At 47.6% G+C, this 20,637-nt stretch overlaps 1 protein-coding gene across 1 annotated transcript in view; it reads left to right on the top strand.

Annotated features, from left to right (window-relative positions):
• Window positions 1-14,847, top strand: part of ABCC2 (ATP binding cassette subfamily C member 2) — a gene marked incomplete at both ends in the record, with an annotated part of 47,695 nt that extends 32,848 nt beyond the window's left edge. Inside the window, 13 exons of the mRNA XM_084245414.1 lie at window positions 538-661; window positions 943-1,078; window positions 2,028-2,247; window positions 2,398-2,552; window positions 4,056-4,211; window positions 6,319-6,518; window positions 8,272-8,398; window positions 8,706-8,807; window positions 9,233-9,376; window positions 10,213-10,371; window positions 11,320-11,486; window positions 13,836-14,030; window positions 14,718-14,847. Of these exons, the coding sequence (XP_084101540.1) occupies window positions 538-661; window positions 943-1,078; window positions 2,028-2,247; window positions 2,398-2,552; window positions 4,056-4,211; window positions 6,319-6,518; window positions 8,272-8,398; window positions 8,706-8,807; window positions 9,233-9,376; window positions 10,213-10,371; window positions 11,320-11,486; window positions 13,836-14,030; window positions 14,718-14,847 (2,015 nt within the window). The remainder of the gene's footprint in view (window positions 1-537; window positions 662-942; window positions 1,079-2,027; window positions 2,248-2,397; window positions 2,553-4,055; window positions 4,212-6,318; window positions 6,519-8,271; window positions 8,399-8,705; window positions 8,808-9,232; window positions 9,377-10,212; window positions 10,372-11,319; window positions 11,487-13,835; window positions 14,031-14,717) is intronic.
• Between the last annotated feature and the right edge of the window lie 5,790 nt (window positions 14,848-20,637).

The raw sequence follows: 20,637 nt of genomic DNA, 5'->3' as shown, positions 1-20,637 counted from the left end.
CTTGGGCTAAAGATCTAAAAGACTGAGAAAGCAAGGCCTGAGGGTGCAAGGGCTCTGCAGAAACACACAGGTGAGGGATTCACTTGGCTATATTTATACCACCTGATTTAAAGTCTTTGTCTGGCAGGGCCCATGTCTGCTTCCTCAGGTACAGTTTCTGCTAAGTTATTTGAATTTCCAGGAGATCACTTTAAATTTACCCTCACCTGTTGAGTCAGTCCTGGAAATTTTGATTCCTCTGTTTGTTATAACCCTTAAAAGTTCTTCCCTGCTCAAAAGGAACTTAGAAATTTCTAGGAGTATTTTTTCTTTTTCATTTTGATCAAACGACTATTTGATCCTTTTCTCTTCTTTGGCATTTCTGAATGAGAAGATATATAAATAAGGAGTATTTCTAGAATAAAATATTCCAGCCTATGAGTACCTCTGGGATCTCTTGCTGAGGCCAGCAAGATCAGAAAAGGCTTGCTCTCCTGTTTATGGCTGGGGCTGTAAGAGCAGTGCAGCTCTCTCCCTAACCTGTGATGTGTCTCCTAGTCAACGAGGACAGTGAAGCAGAAGATGATTGTGGGTTGATGCCCAGTGTGGAGGAAATCCCTGAGGATGCGGCTTCCTTGACCATGAAGAGAGAGAACAGCTTTCGCCGAACACTTAGCCGCCGGTGGGTCATCTGTTCAGGGACAGGCCTCTTCATACCTGTATTTCCACTTGCCCACTGGCTTTCTTTCTGTGGGAATTCTCTGAGGGTGTGGATACCATGACGGCTCTTCCTTCGCTTTCTTGCATGGGGAGGAGAGTTGGGGGGATGTGTTTTCTACATGGTTGTTGTCTCTGACATGTGTTTTGAGGCAAACGGGGTGATTGTGACATCTGCTTGCAAGAAGACAACCCTCAGGAAGCATCTACAGGCTCAGGAAAGCTTTCTCCCTCTCAACCTCTCAGTTCTAGGTCCAGTAGCAGGCATCTGAAGTCCCTAAGAGAGTCTTTGAAAACTCGGAGTGTGAATATCCCAAAGAAGGAAGAAGAACTAGTTAAAGGACAAAAACTAATTGAGAAGGAATTCATGCAAACTGGAAAGGTGAATATTATATAAAAAGCACCATTCGAGGTGCTGTACGGCTTGGGATCTGAACATTTTAAAGTTTGATGACTTGAATACAGGAGGAGTATATCTTAGGTGTTTGCAAATCTTAGATTCATCATTGCAATGTTAGTAAAAGTTCTGGACTATCTATCAAATTGTATTTCTATGAAGAGTGACATGTGTCCTGTGAATATCCTCATATGAATGTTTTATTTCATCCTGAGATCTGAGAAAACAACAAAACTGCTTTGAGATGCCATCTGGGAGCCAGACAACATATCCTTAATTCAAATTAGTAAAATTCAGGGCCTCCCCGGTGGCGCAGCGGTTGAGCGCTGGGTTGCGAAGCTGCCTGCAGCCTCCACGGGGCCGGTTCGATCCCCGGCTGCTCCCCGGCCACCAGAGGAGGGTCCCACATGGCGCGCAGACCTCTCCTGCCGCCTGCTGCTCCCCTCAGCAGTGTACTTCAGTCCTTCTGCCTGCTCTGCTCTCCGCTCTGACTCTGGTGAATTCTCTCACCCTCCCACACTTCTGACTGTACCCAGTGCATGTATAAATAAATAAATAAATAAATTAATTAATTAATTAATTAATAAATCTTAAAAAAAATTAAAAAAAATAAAGATAAGGAAACAAATTAGTAAAATTCAAAACCCCAAATTCCAACCTCTTAAAACTATAAATCTCATCTGGTTTTTCTACCTTTCCCATTTAATTACATCTAGAAGCTTATCAATAGTTTGATGGTGATTTACCCTGCACTGTATTTCAGCATTGATTGTAAATCTGACCCAGTGCAGAAATGATGATCACAGGGCACCAAATTTTGCTACCTGCTACCCACCTTTCTAGGAGATTCCACTCCCTTTTGCCATTGGTATTCTGGAAAATTCCTTACCAAAAGCCATTAGTATCTACTAATATTGAGGTTGGGGCTTTGCAGGTGAAGTTCTCCATCTACCTGAAATATCTTCGAGCAATTGGAAAGTTTTCAATATTCTTCATCATCTTTTCCTACATGATCAACTCTGTGGCTTTTATTGGATCCAACCTCTGGCTCAGTGCTTGGACCAGTGACTCTAAAGTCTACAATAGCACTAACTACCCAGCCTCTCAAAGGGACTTGAGACTGGGTGTCTATGGAGCTCTGGGAGTAACTCAAGGTATGTCTGATGACTCCAGCTGCCATTTCTTACAGAATCTGTCTGGACCATGTACTTTACCTGAAGTCAGGGGGGAATGCCATCATGTCCTTGGTAAAAATCTTCAGGAATCACTGTGCCTGGTGCTGACTAAATTGGTTCCATTTCTAGGTTTTTTTGTGCTCCTAGCAAATCTCTGGTGTGTCTATGGTTGCAGCCATGCATCAAATATCCTTCACAGGCAACTGCTGGACAATATCCTCCGAGCACCCATGAGTTTTTTTGACACAACACCCATAGGCCGGATTGTGAACAGGTTTGCTGGTGTAAGTAACCCAAGGACTGTAAGATATTGTGCTTGTATGTTGAGGATCTTTTTATTTCTGGCAGAGAAATGTCCTTCGAGGCATGCTCCCCAGGCAACACTGTATATTTCCAGTTTTTTTGTCCATCAGCATGCAAATGTTTCTTGAGTATCATGTGTGAGGTCACAGAGTTTGATCTAGGGTCCTCTCGAACAGATGACTGAACCCTTAAATGGAGACTTAAGGAGGAGTTAGAAGAAAGAAAGATGGAGAATTATGCTAGGTAAGGGCAAAAAGTAATCTGTATAGGGCTGATACGTGGTGAGGATTTCTTCTTTCTACAAACCCAGGAATTTACTCTGATGTGACTTTGGGAAAGATAGATTAGACTCAGGAGTCACTCATCATTCAGAATTCCCTTTGATGGGCCTCCCCGGTAGCACAGCAGGTTGAGCACCACGCTGTGAAGCTGTCCACAGCCTCTGCAGCATTGGTTCGATCTTGGCTGGCTGGCGAGGGTTCCACACGGCACCACAGACCTCTCCTGTCGTGCCCGCTGCTCCCCTCAGCAGTGTATTTCATCAGTCTGCCTGTTCTGTTCCCTGCTCTGTCTCTGGTGAATCCTCTCACCCTCCCGGGAATCTGGCCTGTACCCCAGTTCTTATATAAATAAATAAATAAATCTTTAAAAAAAAAAAAGAATTCTCTTTGGATATGTTATCCCTTATCCAGTTTTGGAATATTCCAGAGATTATTTAGACTCACCCTGGTACATATGTATTACTAATCCTAGAATCAATATAATCTAAGAAATATGGGCAAGGGCAACCCAAAATATAAGCCAGGATTCCTGTATGTACTAAATCATCCATCCATCCATTCATCCATCCATCCACCCATCCCTCCATCCATCCACTCATATGTTCATTTATTCAATATGATGTGAATGCACTAGAGCAGAAGATCCCATCTCTCACTTCTGGGCTCCTTGATAAGAACACAGGTCAGGCAGTAATCACACTCTCTTCCTTGCCAAAGGAAACAACTTCCCAGGTCAAGGATGACTGAAGTCTCCAAACAAATGTTTATCGAATGCTAGGGTAGGGTTAAGTGCCAGATTCTCTTCTAGGTACTCAGTGGAATTAGAACCTGTGTAAAGTTAGAATAACTAAATTGCCTTAGTATGGAAAGATTTACCTTTAAGGCTTTATTAGCTTACAATTGTTATGAATTGTTTAATAAATTTGACAAATGGGGATTTCACTAAGAAGAGTGAAAACCTTTGCCAAAGCTATTGAAAAAAACGGTGAAGGATAGATGTCGTATCTATTTGGAGGGATTGAGAAAAATGAGGAAATTACAGTTTATTTGAGTGAGCAGAATAACAGATTGCAAATGAATAGGGTGAAATGATTGAATGGAGTCACTGGGAACCCAGAATCAGAGAGACTCCCTGCTGAAATCGGAAAGATAGAAAATGTTTTAAGGACTCATTAGCACACCATCTCTCCTAATTGTTCTCAGGATATTTCCACAGTGGACGACACTCTCCCTATGTCCTTGCGCAGCTGGATTTTGTGCTTCCTGGGGATAATCAGCACCATTGTCATGATCTGCTTGGCCGCTCCCACCTTCATCATCGTCGTCATACCTCTTGGCATAATTTATGTGTTTGTTCAGGTATGACATATAAAAGCCTAGGCTTCTCTCTGAGAATTTTCTCCTTTCTTTATTGTTGGTCACTTGTTCCTTTCCAGCATCTTAGCCCTTGAGTCACAGGTTGCTATACTATCAACTGCAGACCACTGTCTGATGCTGAAGTGTCAGCACCGATTGGTACATGGTTTACAGCAAATCTCAGCTTAGTTGGTCCCCTGCCCCAGAAGCTTAATTAAGCAGGACAGATTTAAGGTGGAACCCAAGACTACTTTGACCCTGACTCTGGATAAAGTCCTGGAGCTCTATAAGAGCACCCTTCCAACCCCGTACCTCTCCATACAGTGATTAGGTCTCTGGCTGCTTTTAGAAGATGTGGCTATGGCTGCTTCCTTTGTCAGCTTTGAAATAGTCTTATCTAGCTAAGGATGCATCTCAGCAGGCACTAGATCTCTTTTCACTTCAGGGAAGTTCTAGTTTGACTGTGGATGCTTTAGGCTAACTTGTAGCGTGTTCTTGAGGGGACACGTAGCTCAAGAGCCATGTCTCAGAAAATCCGGAGCAAGTGGAAGGGACTCCAAGCCCATAGTAAAAGCTGACAAGAGGAGGGAATCTGCAGGGAGGACTCTCATCCCACCAAATACCTATGGAATGAACTTTCCACCCAGGGGAAACAGTCCCAAAGGTCTTGCAGTCAAGGGCAGCCTTATGGCCTATGGGAAGGTCACATATATGGAAGGGTAATGCTCACTGGTGACTTATTGACTTGCTCAGGTACCCTGTCATCTCAGCAACAGCCTTTTGACTGTTAATAATGAACCCAAATAAAAAACAGCATATTTGAGGAGACTTCCAGCTGTATTGTTTTGAATACTCTATCAAATGCCAGATCTTCCTTGATTTCAAAAATCCTCATGTTATCTAGGAGTTCCATTATCTATTCATCCAGCCTCACCTTAGCCTCATGTCTTGGAGAGTCTGCCTGGCATACCATTGCATCGAGTTCCAGTTCTTAGGCCCTTAACATCCCACAAACTTCACACACCACTGAGGCACAGTTTGACCAGTTACCTGACGATTCAATTTGTATCTAAACCTCAGTGTACTTTGCCATCTCTTGCCTACCTCCACACCCCTAGAGTTCCAGGTACATTTACTAACAATTCTTTGGGAGACCATTTTTTAAAATATATTTTATTTTATGTAATTCTTATATCATTTTTCATTTTTGTACAATGTATGCATTTTCATTTTGGTTATATTTCCCATACAATTCCCAACTCCCTTATTTTGAACCTAATCCCTCCTCTCCTCCCCTCCACCCCCCATAGTGTGTCTGTGGTTTATGGTTGTTTGTTGATTTTGATTTTTTCTTTATTATAATTAGTCTTTTTCCTGGTCCCTTACTTAGGTTTTCTAAATTCCTGCTATGAGTGAGACCATCCGGTATTTTTCTTTTTCTTTCTGGCTTATTTCGCTGAGCATGATCCCTTCCAGCGCCATCCATGTTGCTGCAAATTGCATGAGTTTATCTTTTTTGATTGCTGAGTAATATTCCATGGTGTTATATGTACCACATCTTCTTAATCCACTCATCTACTTTTGGGCATTTGGGTTGTTTCCAAAGCTTAGCTATTGTAAATAGTGCTGCCATAAACATAGGGGTGCAGGTGCTCTTTGGAATTAATGTTTCTGTGTCCTTTGGGTAAATACCTAGGAGTGGAATTGCTGGATCATATGGAAGCTCTATCTTTAGTAGACTGAGGAATCTCCATACAGCTTTCCATAGTGGTTGGACCATTTTGCACTGGGAGATCATTTTTATAACCACTGTAAGAACCGCTATTTGGTGATGCATGCAGGTTCTTAGAGAGAATGTGGATGAGGCTGCCCAAGCACTTCATGTGGTTTGGAAACTCCAGCCTCTGGGCTGTGGTGTAGCATCTGTCCCCTCGTCCTCTGTTTCTGACCAATCTCAGACCTTCCCACTGTCCTCTTTCTCTGAGCTGCTCCATTGTTCCTCCAGCGAGAGATCTAGTTGGCTTCTATCTAGTCCAACTGTGGGAATGAAGAGGTACATCATGTGCAACCTGATTGTGCAACTAATTGACGCTTTCACTCTTGGGTCCAGATATTTTACGTGGCTACTTCCCGCCAATTGAGACGTCTGGATTCCGTCACCAGATCTCCTATCTACTCACACTTCAGCGAGACTGTGTCAGGTTTGCCTGTCATCCGTGCCTTTGAGCACCAGCAGCGATTTCTGAAACAAAATGAGGTGGGGATTGACACCAACCAGAAATGCGTCTTTTCCTGGATTGTCTCCAACAGGTGAGGCCGCCCCTGGGGACTTGGTTTCTGCATGTTTGACATGAGCTATGGGAGGGCAAGTGTGGTTAGTGACATGAGCGTCTCTGGCCAATATGCCTGCCATGTCAGTAGAGAGAAGGAAGGCCTGAGTTTTGGCGTCAAACTGGGTCCATGGTCCTGCTCTGCCACTTGCCAAACCAGGGGTATGGGCTTCTCCCTGGAAAATTGCACTTTCTTTGTTTTGCAATGGCTAAAACACAACGTTTCCCACAAGCTTAGGCAGAATTCAGGTGACCTCTGAGCATTTTGTAACCTGTAAGCTGTTAGGTAATGTGTGATTGGATATTCTCTGCTTCCTTGGAGTGGATGTGAGTGTCTCCTGCTCCACTGACAGGACACTCTTTGCAGGGTGATGAAAGAAGGAGACAGGTTGGAGGGAGCAGAGTTGCAAATTTTTAGATAAAACCAATAATGACAGAAATCTTACATCCTGTGAGGTAAATCCCCAAAAAGGATGAGCGTTCTTCATTGCTTCAGCATTGTTAGGCCCTAGCGAGAAGTGGTATGTTCTCAAAGGGGAAAGGTCTCTTTCAGAAAGTAGCTTCCACATTGACGCAGTATCAAGGACAGGTGATACTGGTGATACCCAGTATTATTTGGAACATGGAGAGGTCAGGGATTTGATTGTAGAGATATTTTATTTCTTAAATACTTCCTAAGAAGGAAACAGTTATATAAGTCAATCCTATTTGAATCCCTATTGTAAAATAGATATATTTATTTGTACACATGCTAGAATTTTTTTACTTTTTTTAGGGAAGTACATTTTTATAAATTATGTCTATCCATATGCTATTCATTTTGTCTAGAAAAGCCCCAACTTCTCCAGCTCCTTCACCATTTTATAATCATGAATCCCACAGGGCACATCCAACCTGTCTATGGTGCTTTCTAGTTTTACACATGAATTCTCTCCGACATTGTTTCCCCTGCCAACTCAAAAGAAATCTCATGGAACCTTTGTTAAAATTCAGGTTTATGAACCCATCCTAGGTGTAAGGGCAGGAATGACCACTGAGCAGGTTTTCTATGATCCAGCAGACCGGGTAAAGGAGGAGTCAGAGTCCTCAGTGGCTTTTTGCAGGCTTTTATTGGGGTTTACTAGGCATATGGCAGGCAGGGGTGCTGGGGGGCCGGGAGGCTGGCATTCTGCTTCTCTGGTCTTCTGTTCATTCTGCTGCTTCTCGGCTTCTGCTGGCATCCCCGTGACACCGCCCTTAAAAGCCCAGTCTTAGCCCAGGTGAATCCCATCTACATATGCCCACACCCTACTCCAGGTGCCCGCCACCAGGCATGCATTCAGGACCGCAAGGATCCATCATCTATCCTAATGGCAGGAGGGCAGAAAAGCCTGACATTTTTCCTTACCCTACACTAGGCCCCTTGAATCACAATCTCCTAGGGACTCGGGCATTTGGGCATAAATTAGTGTATTGCCCATGTGATTCTTATTATTTGCTAAGTTTCGGAGAGGCTGGCCATAAGATTCTCTTAGTTTAGCAACCACCTCTAGTATCTTTAAAATGCAATTTATTTTCTAAAATCCAATTTAAAAGACTTGTGTAATAGTCAAGTCAAAAGACATGGTATAAAGTTGAGGCACTTCTGAGAACACAGTCTGAGAATGTTCTTTGAACACCTGGCTTGCTGGTTAAAGTAAGGAAGTAGAAATTACTGATTCTCTCTCTCTCTCTCTCATTTTCTTACCTTATAGGTGGCTTGCAATTCGTCTGGAGCTGGTTGGGAACCTGATCGTCTTCTTTTCATCCTTGCTGATGGTTATTTATAGAGGAACCCTAAGTGGAGACATTGTGGGCTTTGTTCTGTCCAATGCACTCAATGTGAGTCTGAAGGTTGGGAGCTTGTTTAAATTAAGGTGCTCATTTTTAAACTGAGTCCCCAGCCTCAGCCCAAGTTACTCCAAGCTCACAGTGCCCTTCACATTCGGCACCACACAGCCGAGCACGTAACTGTCCTCCATGTACTGGTCTCATTTTCTCCTGGAGGTGAGGGTCACTCACATCTCCTTGATCCTCAGAGTCAGGGCGGTGCCGCGTACAAAGCAGGCTCTGGGATGACTTGTTACCTGACTCATGGAGCTGGACTTTGAACCTGAGGTGACCTTTAGTCTTCTGGGTTTTGCTGTAGATCACACAGACCCTGAACTGGCTGGTGAGGATGACGTCAGAAATAGAGACCAACATTGTGGCTGTTGAGAGAATAAATGAATACATCAAAGTGGAAAATGAGGTGAGGAGGGCCTGGAGGGACCAGGGGCCAGGCAGAGAATGAGACAACTCCTAGAGAGTATCTTCAGCTTGTCTAGAGATGTCATGTGGGTGCTAAAGGTCTCCCTAAAGTGTCCCTTTACTCTAACTGAAAGGCCTTAATTCCTCGAAACTTAGAATAGGGAATGGGTTGGAGAAGTCAGGTTTGCGAACGTACAAAATCACACTGGCTTCATTCTGGAGATCCACGGAGCAATCTTGATGGCTAGGGTTTCCTTAATTGAATAAGGGAGGAGCCTTCTAGAAGTGCCAGTGGAGTTCAGTCTATTCAATGCAAATAGCCACAAGTGGTGGGGACACTGCTACCCTTCTCCTATTCTGTGACACAAGTCCATGGGACTGTTCAATGACTCCCCACTGTGTAAAACTCTTCTGCTTCCTTACTAGGCACCCTGGGTCACTGATAAGAAGCCCCCAGAAGGTTGGCCCAGCAAAGGGGAGATCCGGTTTAACAACTACCAAGTGCGGTACCGGCCCGAGCTGGATCTGGTACTAAGAGGGATAACATGTGACATTAAGAGCACAGAGAAGGTAAGTTGAGCTGAAGAAGGGCCTGGGTGTGATCAGAGAAGAACTGGGCAGAGATAGAGAGCTGCTGGGCTCTGGGTTCTCATTACTGGGATAAAGAGCAGCTGGGCACTTCCCCGGCCCTAGGGAGGTGTAGGGACCCAATGTCACCACTAGATGGCAGAATATCAAGGGGTCAATAGGCTGCTGGCTTCCTGCTCAGCCCTTCCCGGCCTACTTGCCAGCATCCTCTTCACCTGTGGCTTCCCAGGACCCGTTTCGGTAAGGACCAAGGCACGTAGACAGGACGTAAGAAGGAAAGGCAGGGAGCACCAGCCTGGGAAAGGAGCCGGTGAGAACAATGGTTTGGACGTTGTCCCTGCAGAAAGAGTAGCCTTGTCTGGCCTGCGAAGCCCTGCACCCTCCTGTGGTGCTCTTGCTTTCTGAAGCCTTGAGTCTGATGTAGGACCCAGCACAGTGTAGACAAGGGTGCAGAGGTCCAGGTCAGGGCTTGATTCTTAACTGGTGGCAGGCCTGGCCTTCCTTTCACCTCCCTTCTAAATGAGACTTTCAAAAAATCTACAATTTCCAATAAAAAGTACAACAGTAGGGGCTAATGATCTTCGCAGCAGTCACTATGGTTCTCAGCAAGCAACAATGTAAGAGGTAAGATCTGCGTACCTTCCCCTACCTCTGGGCACTTTGCTCCCATTTGGGCACCCACGCCCAAATCGGTTTAACTTCTTAGAGATGAGGTAGTCAATCGCTGGTTTTTCCACTTGTGATTATGAATGTCCCAGGCTAAATTTGCCCCCCGAGATTTACCGGCTGAACCAAGCCGCCAAGTAACTGTTTTACAGGTCGGCGTGGTGGGCAGGACAGGAGCTGGGAAGTCATCCCTGACAAACTGCCTGTTCAGAATCCTTGAGGCTGCAGGTGGCCAAATCACCATCGATGGGCTGGATATTGCTTCCATCGGGCTCCATGACCTTCGAGAGAAACTGACCATCATCCCCCAGGTGAGCTCCAGAGCTTCCTCGTCAGACACAGTGGATCAGCTTGTCCTGCAGGAAACACAAGCATTTTCCTCTTGGCAGGTGTTCAGTTAACAGCGTCATTTGTACAGTCACCAGGATACTTGAGCTAATTCTCTAAGACATACTGTTTCCAGAATTTACAAACATTAAATTTTGCAGTTTGGGGGTATTTGCTGTCACTGCCAGTATCTAGCCTGTAGGTGGCAGCAACACGTCAGCAGTGGAATACAGCAGATGATTATTTAGCACTTCTGTAGCCCATCATGGTTCTCAAGACCTTTATAATCAGCATTAGCAGTTTTGCCACTGAAGCTTGAAACCATTAAGCTTTATTCTCCCCATTTGCTGTGGCTAAAAGATCGGGAAGGGAATTTGATGCAGGTTGCTGCCAGCAAGTGGAACGTTTAGTGCATCAGCAAGAGAGGCTGCCCTTGGGCTTCCTCTCTGGGTCCTACCAAGTAGGGACCACCTGGAGCAGCTCGTGGACCCTCATTAAAACCATTCTCTGTCCACAACAGCCCTGGCTCGGGTGTCTCATGGGTTTTTATGGTGTTTATGCAGCTTGATGCGCCCTTTTCAACCTCTTCAAAAGCACAATGCTTGTCCTTCTCCTGCCCGCCCAGGTCCATCCCCCTCCATATCACAAGTTTTCACCTAGGAGTACAGGATCTTCTCTTACCCTAAGGTGCTGTGGCAAATGTGGAAATCCATATATGTAAAGCAATGAAACCAAAAAATGAACCAAGGACTCCTCTTAATCCTGCATTTAGCTCCCTGCTGGCGGCAACTCTGAGTGTTCCATGAAACCTGGCAAAACCTTGACCACTAACCAGCTTTCCATCTAGACCAGCCCTACCCACCTTCTCCTGGCCACTAGGAACTGGTAGCTCCTTTCGGCCAGTGATCTCAAGAGCCTCCCTTGACTTGCAGGACCCCATCCTATTCTCTGGAAGCCTGAGGATGAATCTGGATCCTTTCAACCACTACTCAGATGAGGAGATTTGGAAGGCCTTGGAGCTTGCTCACCTCAAATCCTTTGTGTCTGGCCTAAAGCTTGGGTTATCCCACGAAGTGACAGAGGCTGGCGACAACCTTAGGTAAGGCTTCATAATCCCCTCCCCCCACAGACAGTAGGCGTAGGCCAGCAGGCCTCTCCTTTTCCTATTCATGCTAGGCAGGAATCATAGAATTTTCTCTCTCAAGGTCTAATTCCTAACATGTAAAACGTTGTGAAGATGACATGATGAAATAGATGTGAGTGTGCCCAGGAACTCTTAGTAACCTTTGCTGGTAAATATCACACAATGTGGGCTCACAGACCCCCTGCGGAGGCATTCCATGCAGCTACACTCTGCAGTCAGGAGGGTCCATCTCGATGCCTGGTCCAACCCCGCGGCTTGGTTTACCGGGTCAGGGGCATGGACAAGTCATGGGAGTTGTAAAGGACCCCGGGGATTGCACAGGCACCCCACGTTGAGCAGCACTGATGAGGGGGCCACGTAGGTGATGGAGATACGGGCAGTGTCCCTGAACAGTGTCAACTCACCTTAAAATCCACACACAAACTCTCAGCCTCACAGTTCTTACTTGCTCGCAAAACATCTATATGCGTCCACACTCACCCTTCTGGCCTTCACTGTGCTTGCCTGTCAGTGAATAAGTTGACCTGGCCCTTTTCCCTGGGACAATCTGGTTCCCCCTCCCCCATGCTGAAAGTTAGCCCTCAGCCAAAGTCTGTTGCTCAAGGACAGTTCTTTTTGGGTCCCGATGCCTTCAGAGTGGTGGGGAGGACACAGACCACCAGCAGTTTCAGCTCAGGAAAGAAGGGGGGCCTCAGTAGCTCAGTGAATGGACCTGCAACTCTGGCTTCCCCTAGGAGCTGGTTGTAAATGCAGAGCCTTGGACTGGAGACCTACCCACCAGAATCCGCATGTCAGCAAATCCCCGGCCATGTCTGTGCGCCTTACGACAAGTGAAGCTCAGTGTTGACTGCAAGCCGGGCTGCATGCTAGAATCACTCCAGAAACTTTAAAAAAGCCCAATGCCCAGTGTTGCCCAGACCAAATGGACTGAGCACCCAGCTGACTGCAGTTCATGTCCCGGGGACACCTGTCAGCTGGTGGAGAAACTACCATGTGTGTTTTCCTCGGCTGCAGGTATAGGGTAGCAGGGCTCACATAGGTCTTGAGTCTATGAAAAGGACCATTTATGACCTAGTATGTATATTGAGCACCTACTGGAGCTATGGGGGGAGATGGCGCAGATGCCTTGACCCCCTAGCACCACTCAGTGGAAAAAGGAGCCTTGACACTCGTCTGTGGGAACGAAACCCGCCACCCTTGTCTGGCTCTATGGGAGACATTGAATGGCGTTTCCAATGCCTTGATTTTAGACCTGATGAGTGGGTGTTGAAACCTCACTCTCTCTGCTGAGTGATCAGAGACGAGATGAGTCAGCAGCCGAGAGCCCCGCTGAGCCTCAGTGATGACCTGATCCTGTGAGGTCCAGTTGAGCAGACAGGAGTTGGTACAAGTCATGGAAAGAGCTTTGCAGGGTGTTAGTTCTTACATTACAGAGAAAAACTAGAAGTTCATCTTGGGTGACTTCTCATCTGCAGAAATTTCCTTACCGAGAGTCATAGAACTTGAGTCCAGCCACCCCCTGTGCAATATGCTCCCTAATGGGCACAGCAGGAGAGAGCAATTAGTGAATTCCCGAATATTCCTCCACATCATTTCCCAAAGCTTCTTTATGTAAGTAAAAGGTCCAGCTTCATTACCAACTTTTCGCAAATGAAGGCTATTTGCATTTTACAAGCATATTTGAATTCCACATACATTGCATCTCACACCAAGACATCATGTTCATTAGAGAGCTACATCTCTAATCAAGGCAGAAGGCCTCGAACAAACAATTAGCCTTGAGACTAGAATTACACATTAAAATAACGAATGGGTTTGCTAAGGCCACTAAGAAATGCCACTGGGGCGTTCTGTGGTGTCACCCTGTATTAATGGTGTCGGGTCAGCACTGCTGACGAGACTTGGCGGCATTCACGTTATTTTGGAATTGTTGATGTGCTGAGATGTCACTGGGACCAAATGCAAAGCACTGTTTCTGGGCTAGTGTTTTCCAAACATGTGTAAATATGAAAATCACCTGGGGTGCTTTTTAAAATGACATCTTCCTAGGATCCTCCCATTCTGATTATGAAATTGAACTTCAAAATATGAATCGCAATATTAATAGACCCTTGTCAGTCTTGTAATGAATTGGGAAAGTTTGGAAAATGTCGCCCATGGCAACAGTAAACAGCAAGTGGAAGAGACTAAGGCATGGAGGGTGGATGTAGAAGTGGGGATTGACCAGCTGATCCGGCGCATGAAAACAGCCCCCACCCAGGTTACACTTTGGGGCTGACAGTCTGTTTCTTTCGGGGATTGCAGCATAGGGCAGAAGCAGCTTCTGTGCCTGGCCAGGGCACTCCTTCGAAAATCCAAGATTCTGATCATGGACGAGGCCACTGCTGCGGTGGACCTGGAGACAGACCACCTCATCCAGATGACCATCCGGAGCGAGTTCTCGCACTGCACAGTCCTCACCATTGCCCACAGGCTGCACACCATCATGGACAGCGACAAGTGAGTGGGGATGTACCTGATGGACACAGTTCAACTCTTTGTCAACAGAACAGCCATGTGGCACTCATAGCAGAAGGTTTAACCACCTTCATTTTACTGATGAAGACACCGAGGTCCAGAGATTTCGAGTCATTGGCCCCAAATTATACCCTAAGTTCATGAAAGTTGACAGGGTTAAGGGAACTGTCTGCAGGGTAAGATGGGAAATGGTGGGTAGCTATTACCTGAGTGTGGGGTCCAGGCCTTGAGTGGCATGTGTTAAGCACACACCTTCCCAAGACTGGTCCCTGCTGCTGCCCCTGGAAGATGACTGGGAACTTGCTATTCCCTGCAACTTTGGCAGAATCTGTTAAAAATGGGAGGCTTACCGGTCATCTTAGAAACTGGAGATAATTCCCTTTTTATTTCACTAGAGAAAGCTCCCTTTTTGACCTGTATATCCCTAAACATTTTATTTTTAAAAAAAAGACGTCAATGGGCTCGTCCTCATATATCCTTCTACTGCTTGATTCTTTCACTTGATGGTTCACATAGATTCCATCCATGTTGACCCAGATGTCCTTCATGGTCACTGCCTACAGCCTCATGGGAATGAACCCACCATGGCCTGGTCCTGATTATTCTTATAGGTGCCAAGATTCCAGACGCTGCTTTCTCAGACTTTTCTTTCCTTCTTCCTTGTTTCAGGGTGATGGTCCTGGACAATGGGAAGATTGTGGAGTACGGCAGCCCAGGGGAACTGCTGGAAAACCCTGGCCCCTTCTATTTTATGGCCAAGGAAGCCGGCATTGAACATGGGGACAGTGCAAAATTATGACTGCAGACCCAATGGGTTGGAGAACTCTAAGGAGCATTCCTTACTCAATTAACTTTTAGGATATACTTTAAGGATATAAATCATGCAGGCAAACGTGTGCAGACACTGACCAAAGGACCATGTACTCACTACCCAGGGTATGAAAATAATTATTACCAGGAACCCACTTTGATCAGTCCTTGCTATCCACGACTCGGAGACGACCACTAACTTCCCAGTAGAAGTAATCCCTAAATTTTCATGTTTAGCTCTACTGCTTTGTATATATCCTTAAGCTGTGTGCAACTTTTTTGAAAAAGAAACTTATGTAAAAATAATATAATGCCGATGTATATGGTTTGCATTCTGAGAAATCAATCTTTCTTTTTGATCGAGCCTATGTCCCTGTTTTCTTCCATCAAACCTCTCTATGGAGCCTCCTTGTGTCCCTTATTTTCCATCTGAACCTTTCTATGTCCTTTTCTGTTCCATCGAGCCTATCTATGTCTCTGTTTCTCTTCCATTGAGCCTCTATATGTCTGTTTCTTTTCCATCGATCCTCTCTATGTCCCTGGTTTTGTTCCATCGAGCCTCTCTATGTCCCTGGTTATTCTCCATCAGCCTAATTCCTTAATATAGGGAAAGAACAAATGGTGTAGTTGATGTATAATATACATCAACTGCGGGATGTTTAGTGGCATGGTAGTTCTTAATCATGACTGATACTACGTGTACAGATTTTATTAGGAAGACTTGTGGAGGGGCGAGGGATCTGAAGCACAGAGCATAGTGGAGCAGCAGGCACAGAGAGAAGAGACCTTCTGCTGCACCACATGCGTTCTAGCTCCATGCCCCCTTGCGGGGGCCTAACTCCCACGCTCCTTGCGGGTAGCTCCCTGGCCGGGGCTTGAACTCAGGCCGCAGTGGTGAGAGCGCTGAGACTAACCCCTAGGCCATCCTGGAGGCCCCGCTAGGGGCTTAGGTTAAATGGAGCCTTTAACCTTTATTAGGAGGCTTCAGGAGAACTACTGACAGCTGCTTCTCCATCAAGTCAGAAGAGACTGCGGCTGCCCTTCCCTTGCTCAGTGATCATCACTGTCTCCTCCTAGGGCCCGTGGGCGCCGAGGGAAGATGGCTTTCAGCGGCACCTCCATGTCTTCATCGGTGACAAGAGGGGGCAAAGTATGGGGATTTTTCAATTCTAAAACAAGTATTTTTCATTGATGAATCAGAAAAAAACCTACACAGTTCAGAAAGTAATCAGGATAGTACTGATCCTGAAAGATTTCTTTGGTGATGATCATGTGTAAAATCAATATTTAGAAGTTTCTAGAGATTTAAGTATGCAGACTTCTGATGTCCTCATAGAATAATGAATGCTCTTAGCGAGCTGAAGAGACTCAAAAAAACAAAGTAAATAACCCAGTCACAAAATGGGCAGAAGAGCCAAAAAGGAACCTCTCCAAAGAGGAAATGCAAATGGCCAACAGGCACATGAAAAAATGCTCAACATCACTTGCCATCAGGGAAATGCAAATCAAAACTACCATGAGATACCATCTCACACCAGCGAGAATGGCACATGTTAAAAAATAGCAACAACAAGTGTTGGCGAGGTTGTGGAGAAAAAGGAACTCTCCTGCACTGCTGGTGGGAGTGCAAACTGGTCCAGCCACCATGGAGAGCTGTGTGGAGACCTCTGGACCCACTAAACATAGAGCTTCCATATGATCCAGCAACCCCAGTCCTAGGTATTTACCCAAAGGACACAGAACCATCAATTCAAAAGGGCACCTGCACCCCTGTTCACAGCAGCACTATTTACAATAGCCAAGATAGGGAAACAACCCAAATGCCCCAAAATAGATGACTGGATCAAGAAGATGCGGTCCACATACACCATGGAATATTACTCAGCCATCAAAAAAGATAAACACATGCCATTTGCAGCAACATGGATGGCACTGGAAGGGATCATGCTCAGCGAAATAAGCCAGAAAGAAGACGAAAAACACTGGATGGTCCCACTCATAGCAGGAATCTAGAAGCCAGCAAAGCACCTGTAGTCCATGACCTTAGTCTATCCTTTGCACTTGTTTTCTTCATGTTGTATAGAAGAAATGGATTAAGTAGAAGAAGCCATACATTTCTGGACATTAAAGAATAGTTTGAGTGGTTGTTCAGAATCATCTTGGAAGGTGCAGTGATTTATCTCTCCATATCCTCCAGATATTTCTTAGCTCGTAAGTGTCTTCTAGTACCACCATCTCTTCTCCCATCAGTATACACTCTGTTTGCCTCCCTTGCTCCTAGAAGCTGCCCAAGGACATATGACGTTCGTTATTAAAAATGCTACCTGCCAACATTCTAAGATCTTTCCAGGCCCTCCATGGATGGCAGTGGTTTCAGATCACACTTAAAAAATCTCCTGAGGTTGTGACCAGAGATTTGTCCATTGTCGCTGCTCTCACAGACGCGCGAGGGCTCTGGAGCGGCGCTGGGAGGGGCGCTGGGGTCCAGCACAGAGGACGGAGGCAGCTGCCCAGATCCGGGAGTCTCCTGGCCAGAGCCCGCCACACGCTGCCTGGAGACACCAGAGAGTCACCGCGTGTGACAGCGTGTGACACTTCTAGCAGGGCAGGAAAGGCCCCGAGTCCATGCGCGGCAGAACCTCAGGGCGCCGCAGGGCTATGTCTGTTTTTCTTTTCCATAGAGCCTCTCTTTGTCCCTGTTTCTTTTCCATCAAGTCTCTCTATGTCCCTGTTTCTTCCAGGGAGCCTCTTTATGTCCCTTGTTCCTTTCCACGGAGACTATGTCCCTTTTCTGTTCCATCGAGCTTCTCTGTGTCTCTGGTTCTTTTCCATCGAGCTTCTCTATGTCCCTGGATCTTTTCCATCAAGCCTATGTCCCTGGTTCTTTTCCATCGAGCCTCTCTATGTCCCTGTTTCTTCCAGCGACCCTGTTATGTCCCTTGTTCTTTTCCATGGAGCCTCTCTATGTCCCTTTTCTGTTCCATCGAGCCTCTCTATGACCTTAGTTTGTTTCCATCAAGCCTCTCTCTGTCCCTTTTTCTTTTACTTCCAGCCTCTCTATGTCCCTGTTTGTTTTCCATCGAGCCTCTCTATGTCCCTTGTTCTTTTCCATGGAGCCTCTCTATGTCCCTGGTTCTGTTCCATCGAGCCTCTCTATGCCCCTGGGTCTTGTCCATCGGGCCTCTCTATGTCTCTAATTCTTGTCCATGGAGCCTCTCTATGTCCCTTTTCTCTTCCATTGAGCCTCTCTATGTCCCTGTTTCTTCCAGCAAGTCTCTTTATGTCCCTCGTTCTTTTCCATGGAGCCTCTCTATGTCCGTTTTCTGTTCCATCAAGCCTCTCTCTGTCCCTGGTTCTTTTCCATCGAGACTTTCTATGTCCCTTTTCTGTTCCATCAAGCCTATGTCCCTGGTTCTTGTCCACCAAGCCTATGTCCCTGGTTCTTGTCCATGGAGCCTCTCGATGTCCCTTTTTATTTTCCATGGAGCCTCTCTATGTCCCTGTTTCTTTTCCATCGAGCCTCTCTGTCCCTGGTTCTTTTCCATGGAGCCTATGTCCCTTTTCTGTTCTATCAAGCCTCTCTATGTCCCTGGTCATTTCCATCGAGCCTCTCTATGTCCCTGTTTCTTTTCCTTCAAGACTCTCTTTGTCCCTGCTACTTTTCCATCGAGCCTCTCTATGTTCCTGTTTCTTCCAGCGAGTCTCTTTAAGTCCCTGGTTCTTTTCCTTCAGGCCTCTCTATGTCCCTGGTTCTTTTGCATGGAGCCTCTTATATCCCCTTTCTTTTTCATTGAGCCTCTCTATGTCCCGTTTCTGTTCCCTTGAGCCTCTCTATGTCCCTGGCTCTTTTCGATCAAAACTCTGTATATCCCTGGTTCTTTTCCATCAAGGCTCTCTATGTCCATTTTCTGTTCCATGGAGCCTCTCTATTTGTCTGTTTCGTTTCCAATTTGCCTGTCTATGTCCCTGTTTCTTTTCCATTCTGCCTCTTCGCCTCCCTTCCGTACTGCCTCTCCTGCCTTCCCTCCTCTCGAATTGTTTTGTTAGGGTTTCTTACCTTTTGTTGTCCCTTCTTTCTGCGTCTGCCAGTCTTCTCCCGTGCATCTTCTCAGAGCTCTCAGCCTTATGGTCTCTCTGCACCCACAGACTCGTCTCTGCTCAGGCCTTCTCCCTTCCCGGTGCTTACCCTGTAACCTTGGTTCCCATCAGCCTTCCCCACTCCCCCAGCCCGCATCCCAAGCTCATCTTTCTCTAGGCCACAGGCGATAGAACTGAGGCCAATCCCTAAAAGCTGGAGCCATGCTCAGTCCCCACATTCCCATTCTTCCCTCGTGGTTGTCCCCCATGCATCTACAGAGGTTCTCTGTGTGCAGGGTGGAGCAGTGCAGGCGTGACCCCAAGAGTAAGTGGAATGCAACTAAACACAGTACAGCAGAATACAGCTAAGCCAGGCTGGCACCCACCTAGGGGCAAAGGAGAGAAGGTAGTTAAGGAGGTAAGATAGTTATTGGCATCAGCAGTTGATCAAATGTGTTGGCCAAGGCTCTTCTCTTTGCCCGGGCACTGCGGGGAAACCACCGTTCCCTTCTGGCAGAGGCCGCCTCACCGCAGGGGCCCTCAGGCTTCAGGCCTCCTGGCGGTGGACTCAGCCACCGGCCACCGACCGCAGCCACCCCGGAGGCGCGCGCTGTGCGCCCGCGACTGCATGTTCTGGGGGGGCATCGCCCCGGGCCGGGTGCTCACGGCTGAGACTCCAGCAGGCTCTCCCGGCCGCCGCTGCCACACGCAGGCCCCGCACCGAGGCCAAAGCCCTTGTACAGGCGCACGGGCGGGGCCCCGCGGGCTCAGCTCCCCGGTGTCTCTGCTCCCGCCCGGCTGGGCTCTCCACAGCCCCGCTCCCCGCCCGCCCCCGCGGACGGCCTCGGCCTCCTCAGTGCCGCACCCTCCCCCAAAGCCCTCAGAGCCTCCCCCTGAGCTGACAGAGAGGCCCACCCGCCTGCTGTAACGTTCTGGAAGGTTAACTCAAGCACTCGGTTAACTTGAACGCGCTGAACCCCGCTCGGGGCTTCCTGACGTCGCCGGCCTTCCGCCTGCCTCAAGCTGGCTTTCCCCACCCGCCTGCCCGGCTGCCGAGAGCCTCAGCCAAGGCTGCTGGGGGCCACCGAGGCCCTTCCGCCACCTCGATTTTCATCTTCTGGGGTGCACAAATGATCCCATCCACCCCCGATGACCGCAGATCCCACATCAACCGCCAACCTTCCCAGCCTGCCGGCGGGACGCGGAGCCCAAGCCCATCGGGTTCTTCTTTCCAACAGCACCCGGCGAGCTCCGAGCGGCAAACCGCGGGCCTCTCCCTTCCCTGAGGGGCCGCCGCTCGGGGCGCGCGGGCTGGTCCTCTCGGGCCACCTCCTCACACAAGATCTTGCCCCGCAGCTCCCGGACCTTGTCCACCTGCTAGGCTGCCGTGGCGCCTCGGTGTTGCCCTTGACGCGGCTGGCAGAGCTGCGAGGGGCGCAAGCCCCAGCCCTGGCCCGCAGCAGGGGAGCGGCCCCGCGTCTGCCCAAGGCCTCCCCGCTGCGCGCAGAGTCTCACCCCCACCCCCGCCTGCGCCGGGCCTCAGGAGGCCCCCAGAGAGGCCGGGCTCCCCTCAGTCCCTCCCCGGTTCTGCAGAGGGCGCCCCACCTGTCTGCAGCGAATCCTGCCACCCCTCGCCAAAGGCAGCGGCAGGAAGGCTCGGAGCAGCTTCTCTGGGGATCCGCCGCCGGGCGAAGGCGCCTCC

This window comes from Talpa europaea (assembly GCF_964194135.1).
Source record: "Talpa europaea genome assembly, chromosome: 10".
NCBI lineage: Eukaryota > Metazoa > Chordata > Mammalia > Eulipotyphla > Talpidae > Talpa > Talpa europaea.
This window is presented reverse-complemented; position numbering and strand designations above follow the sequence as displayed.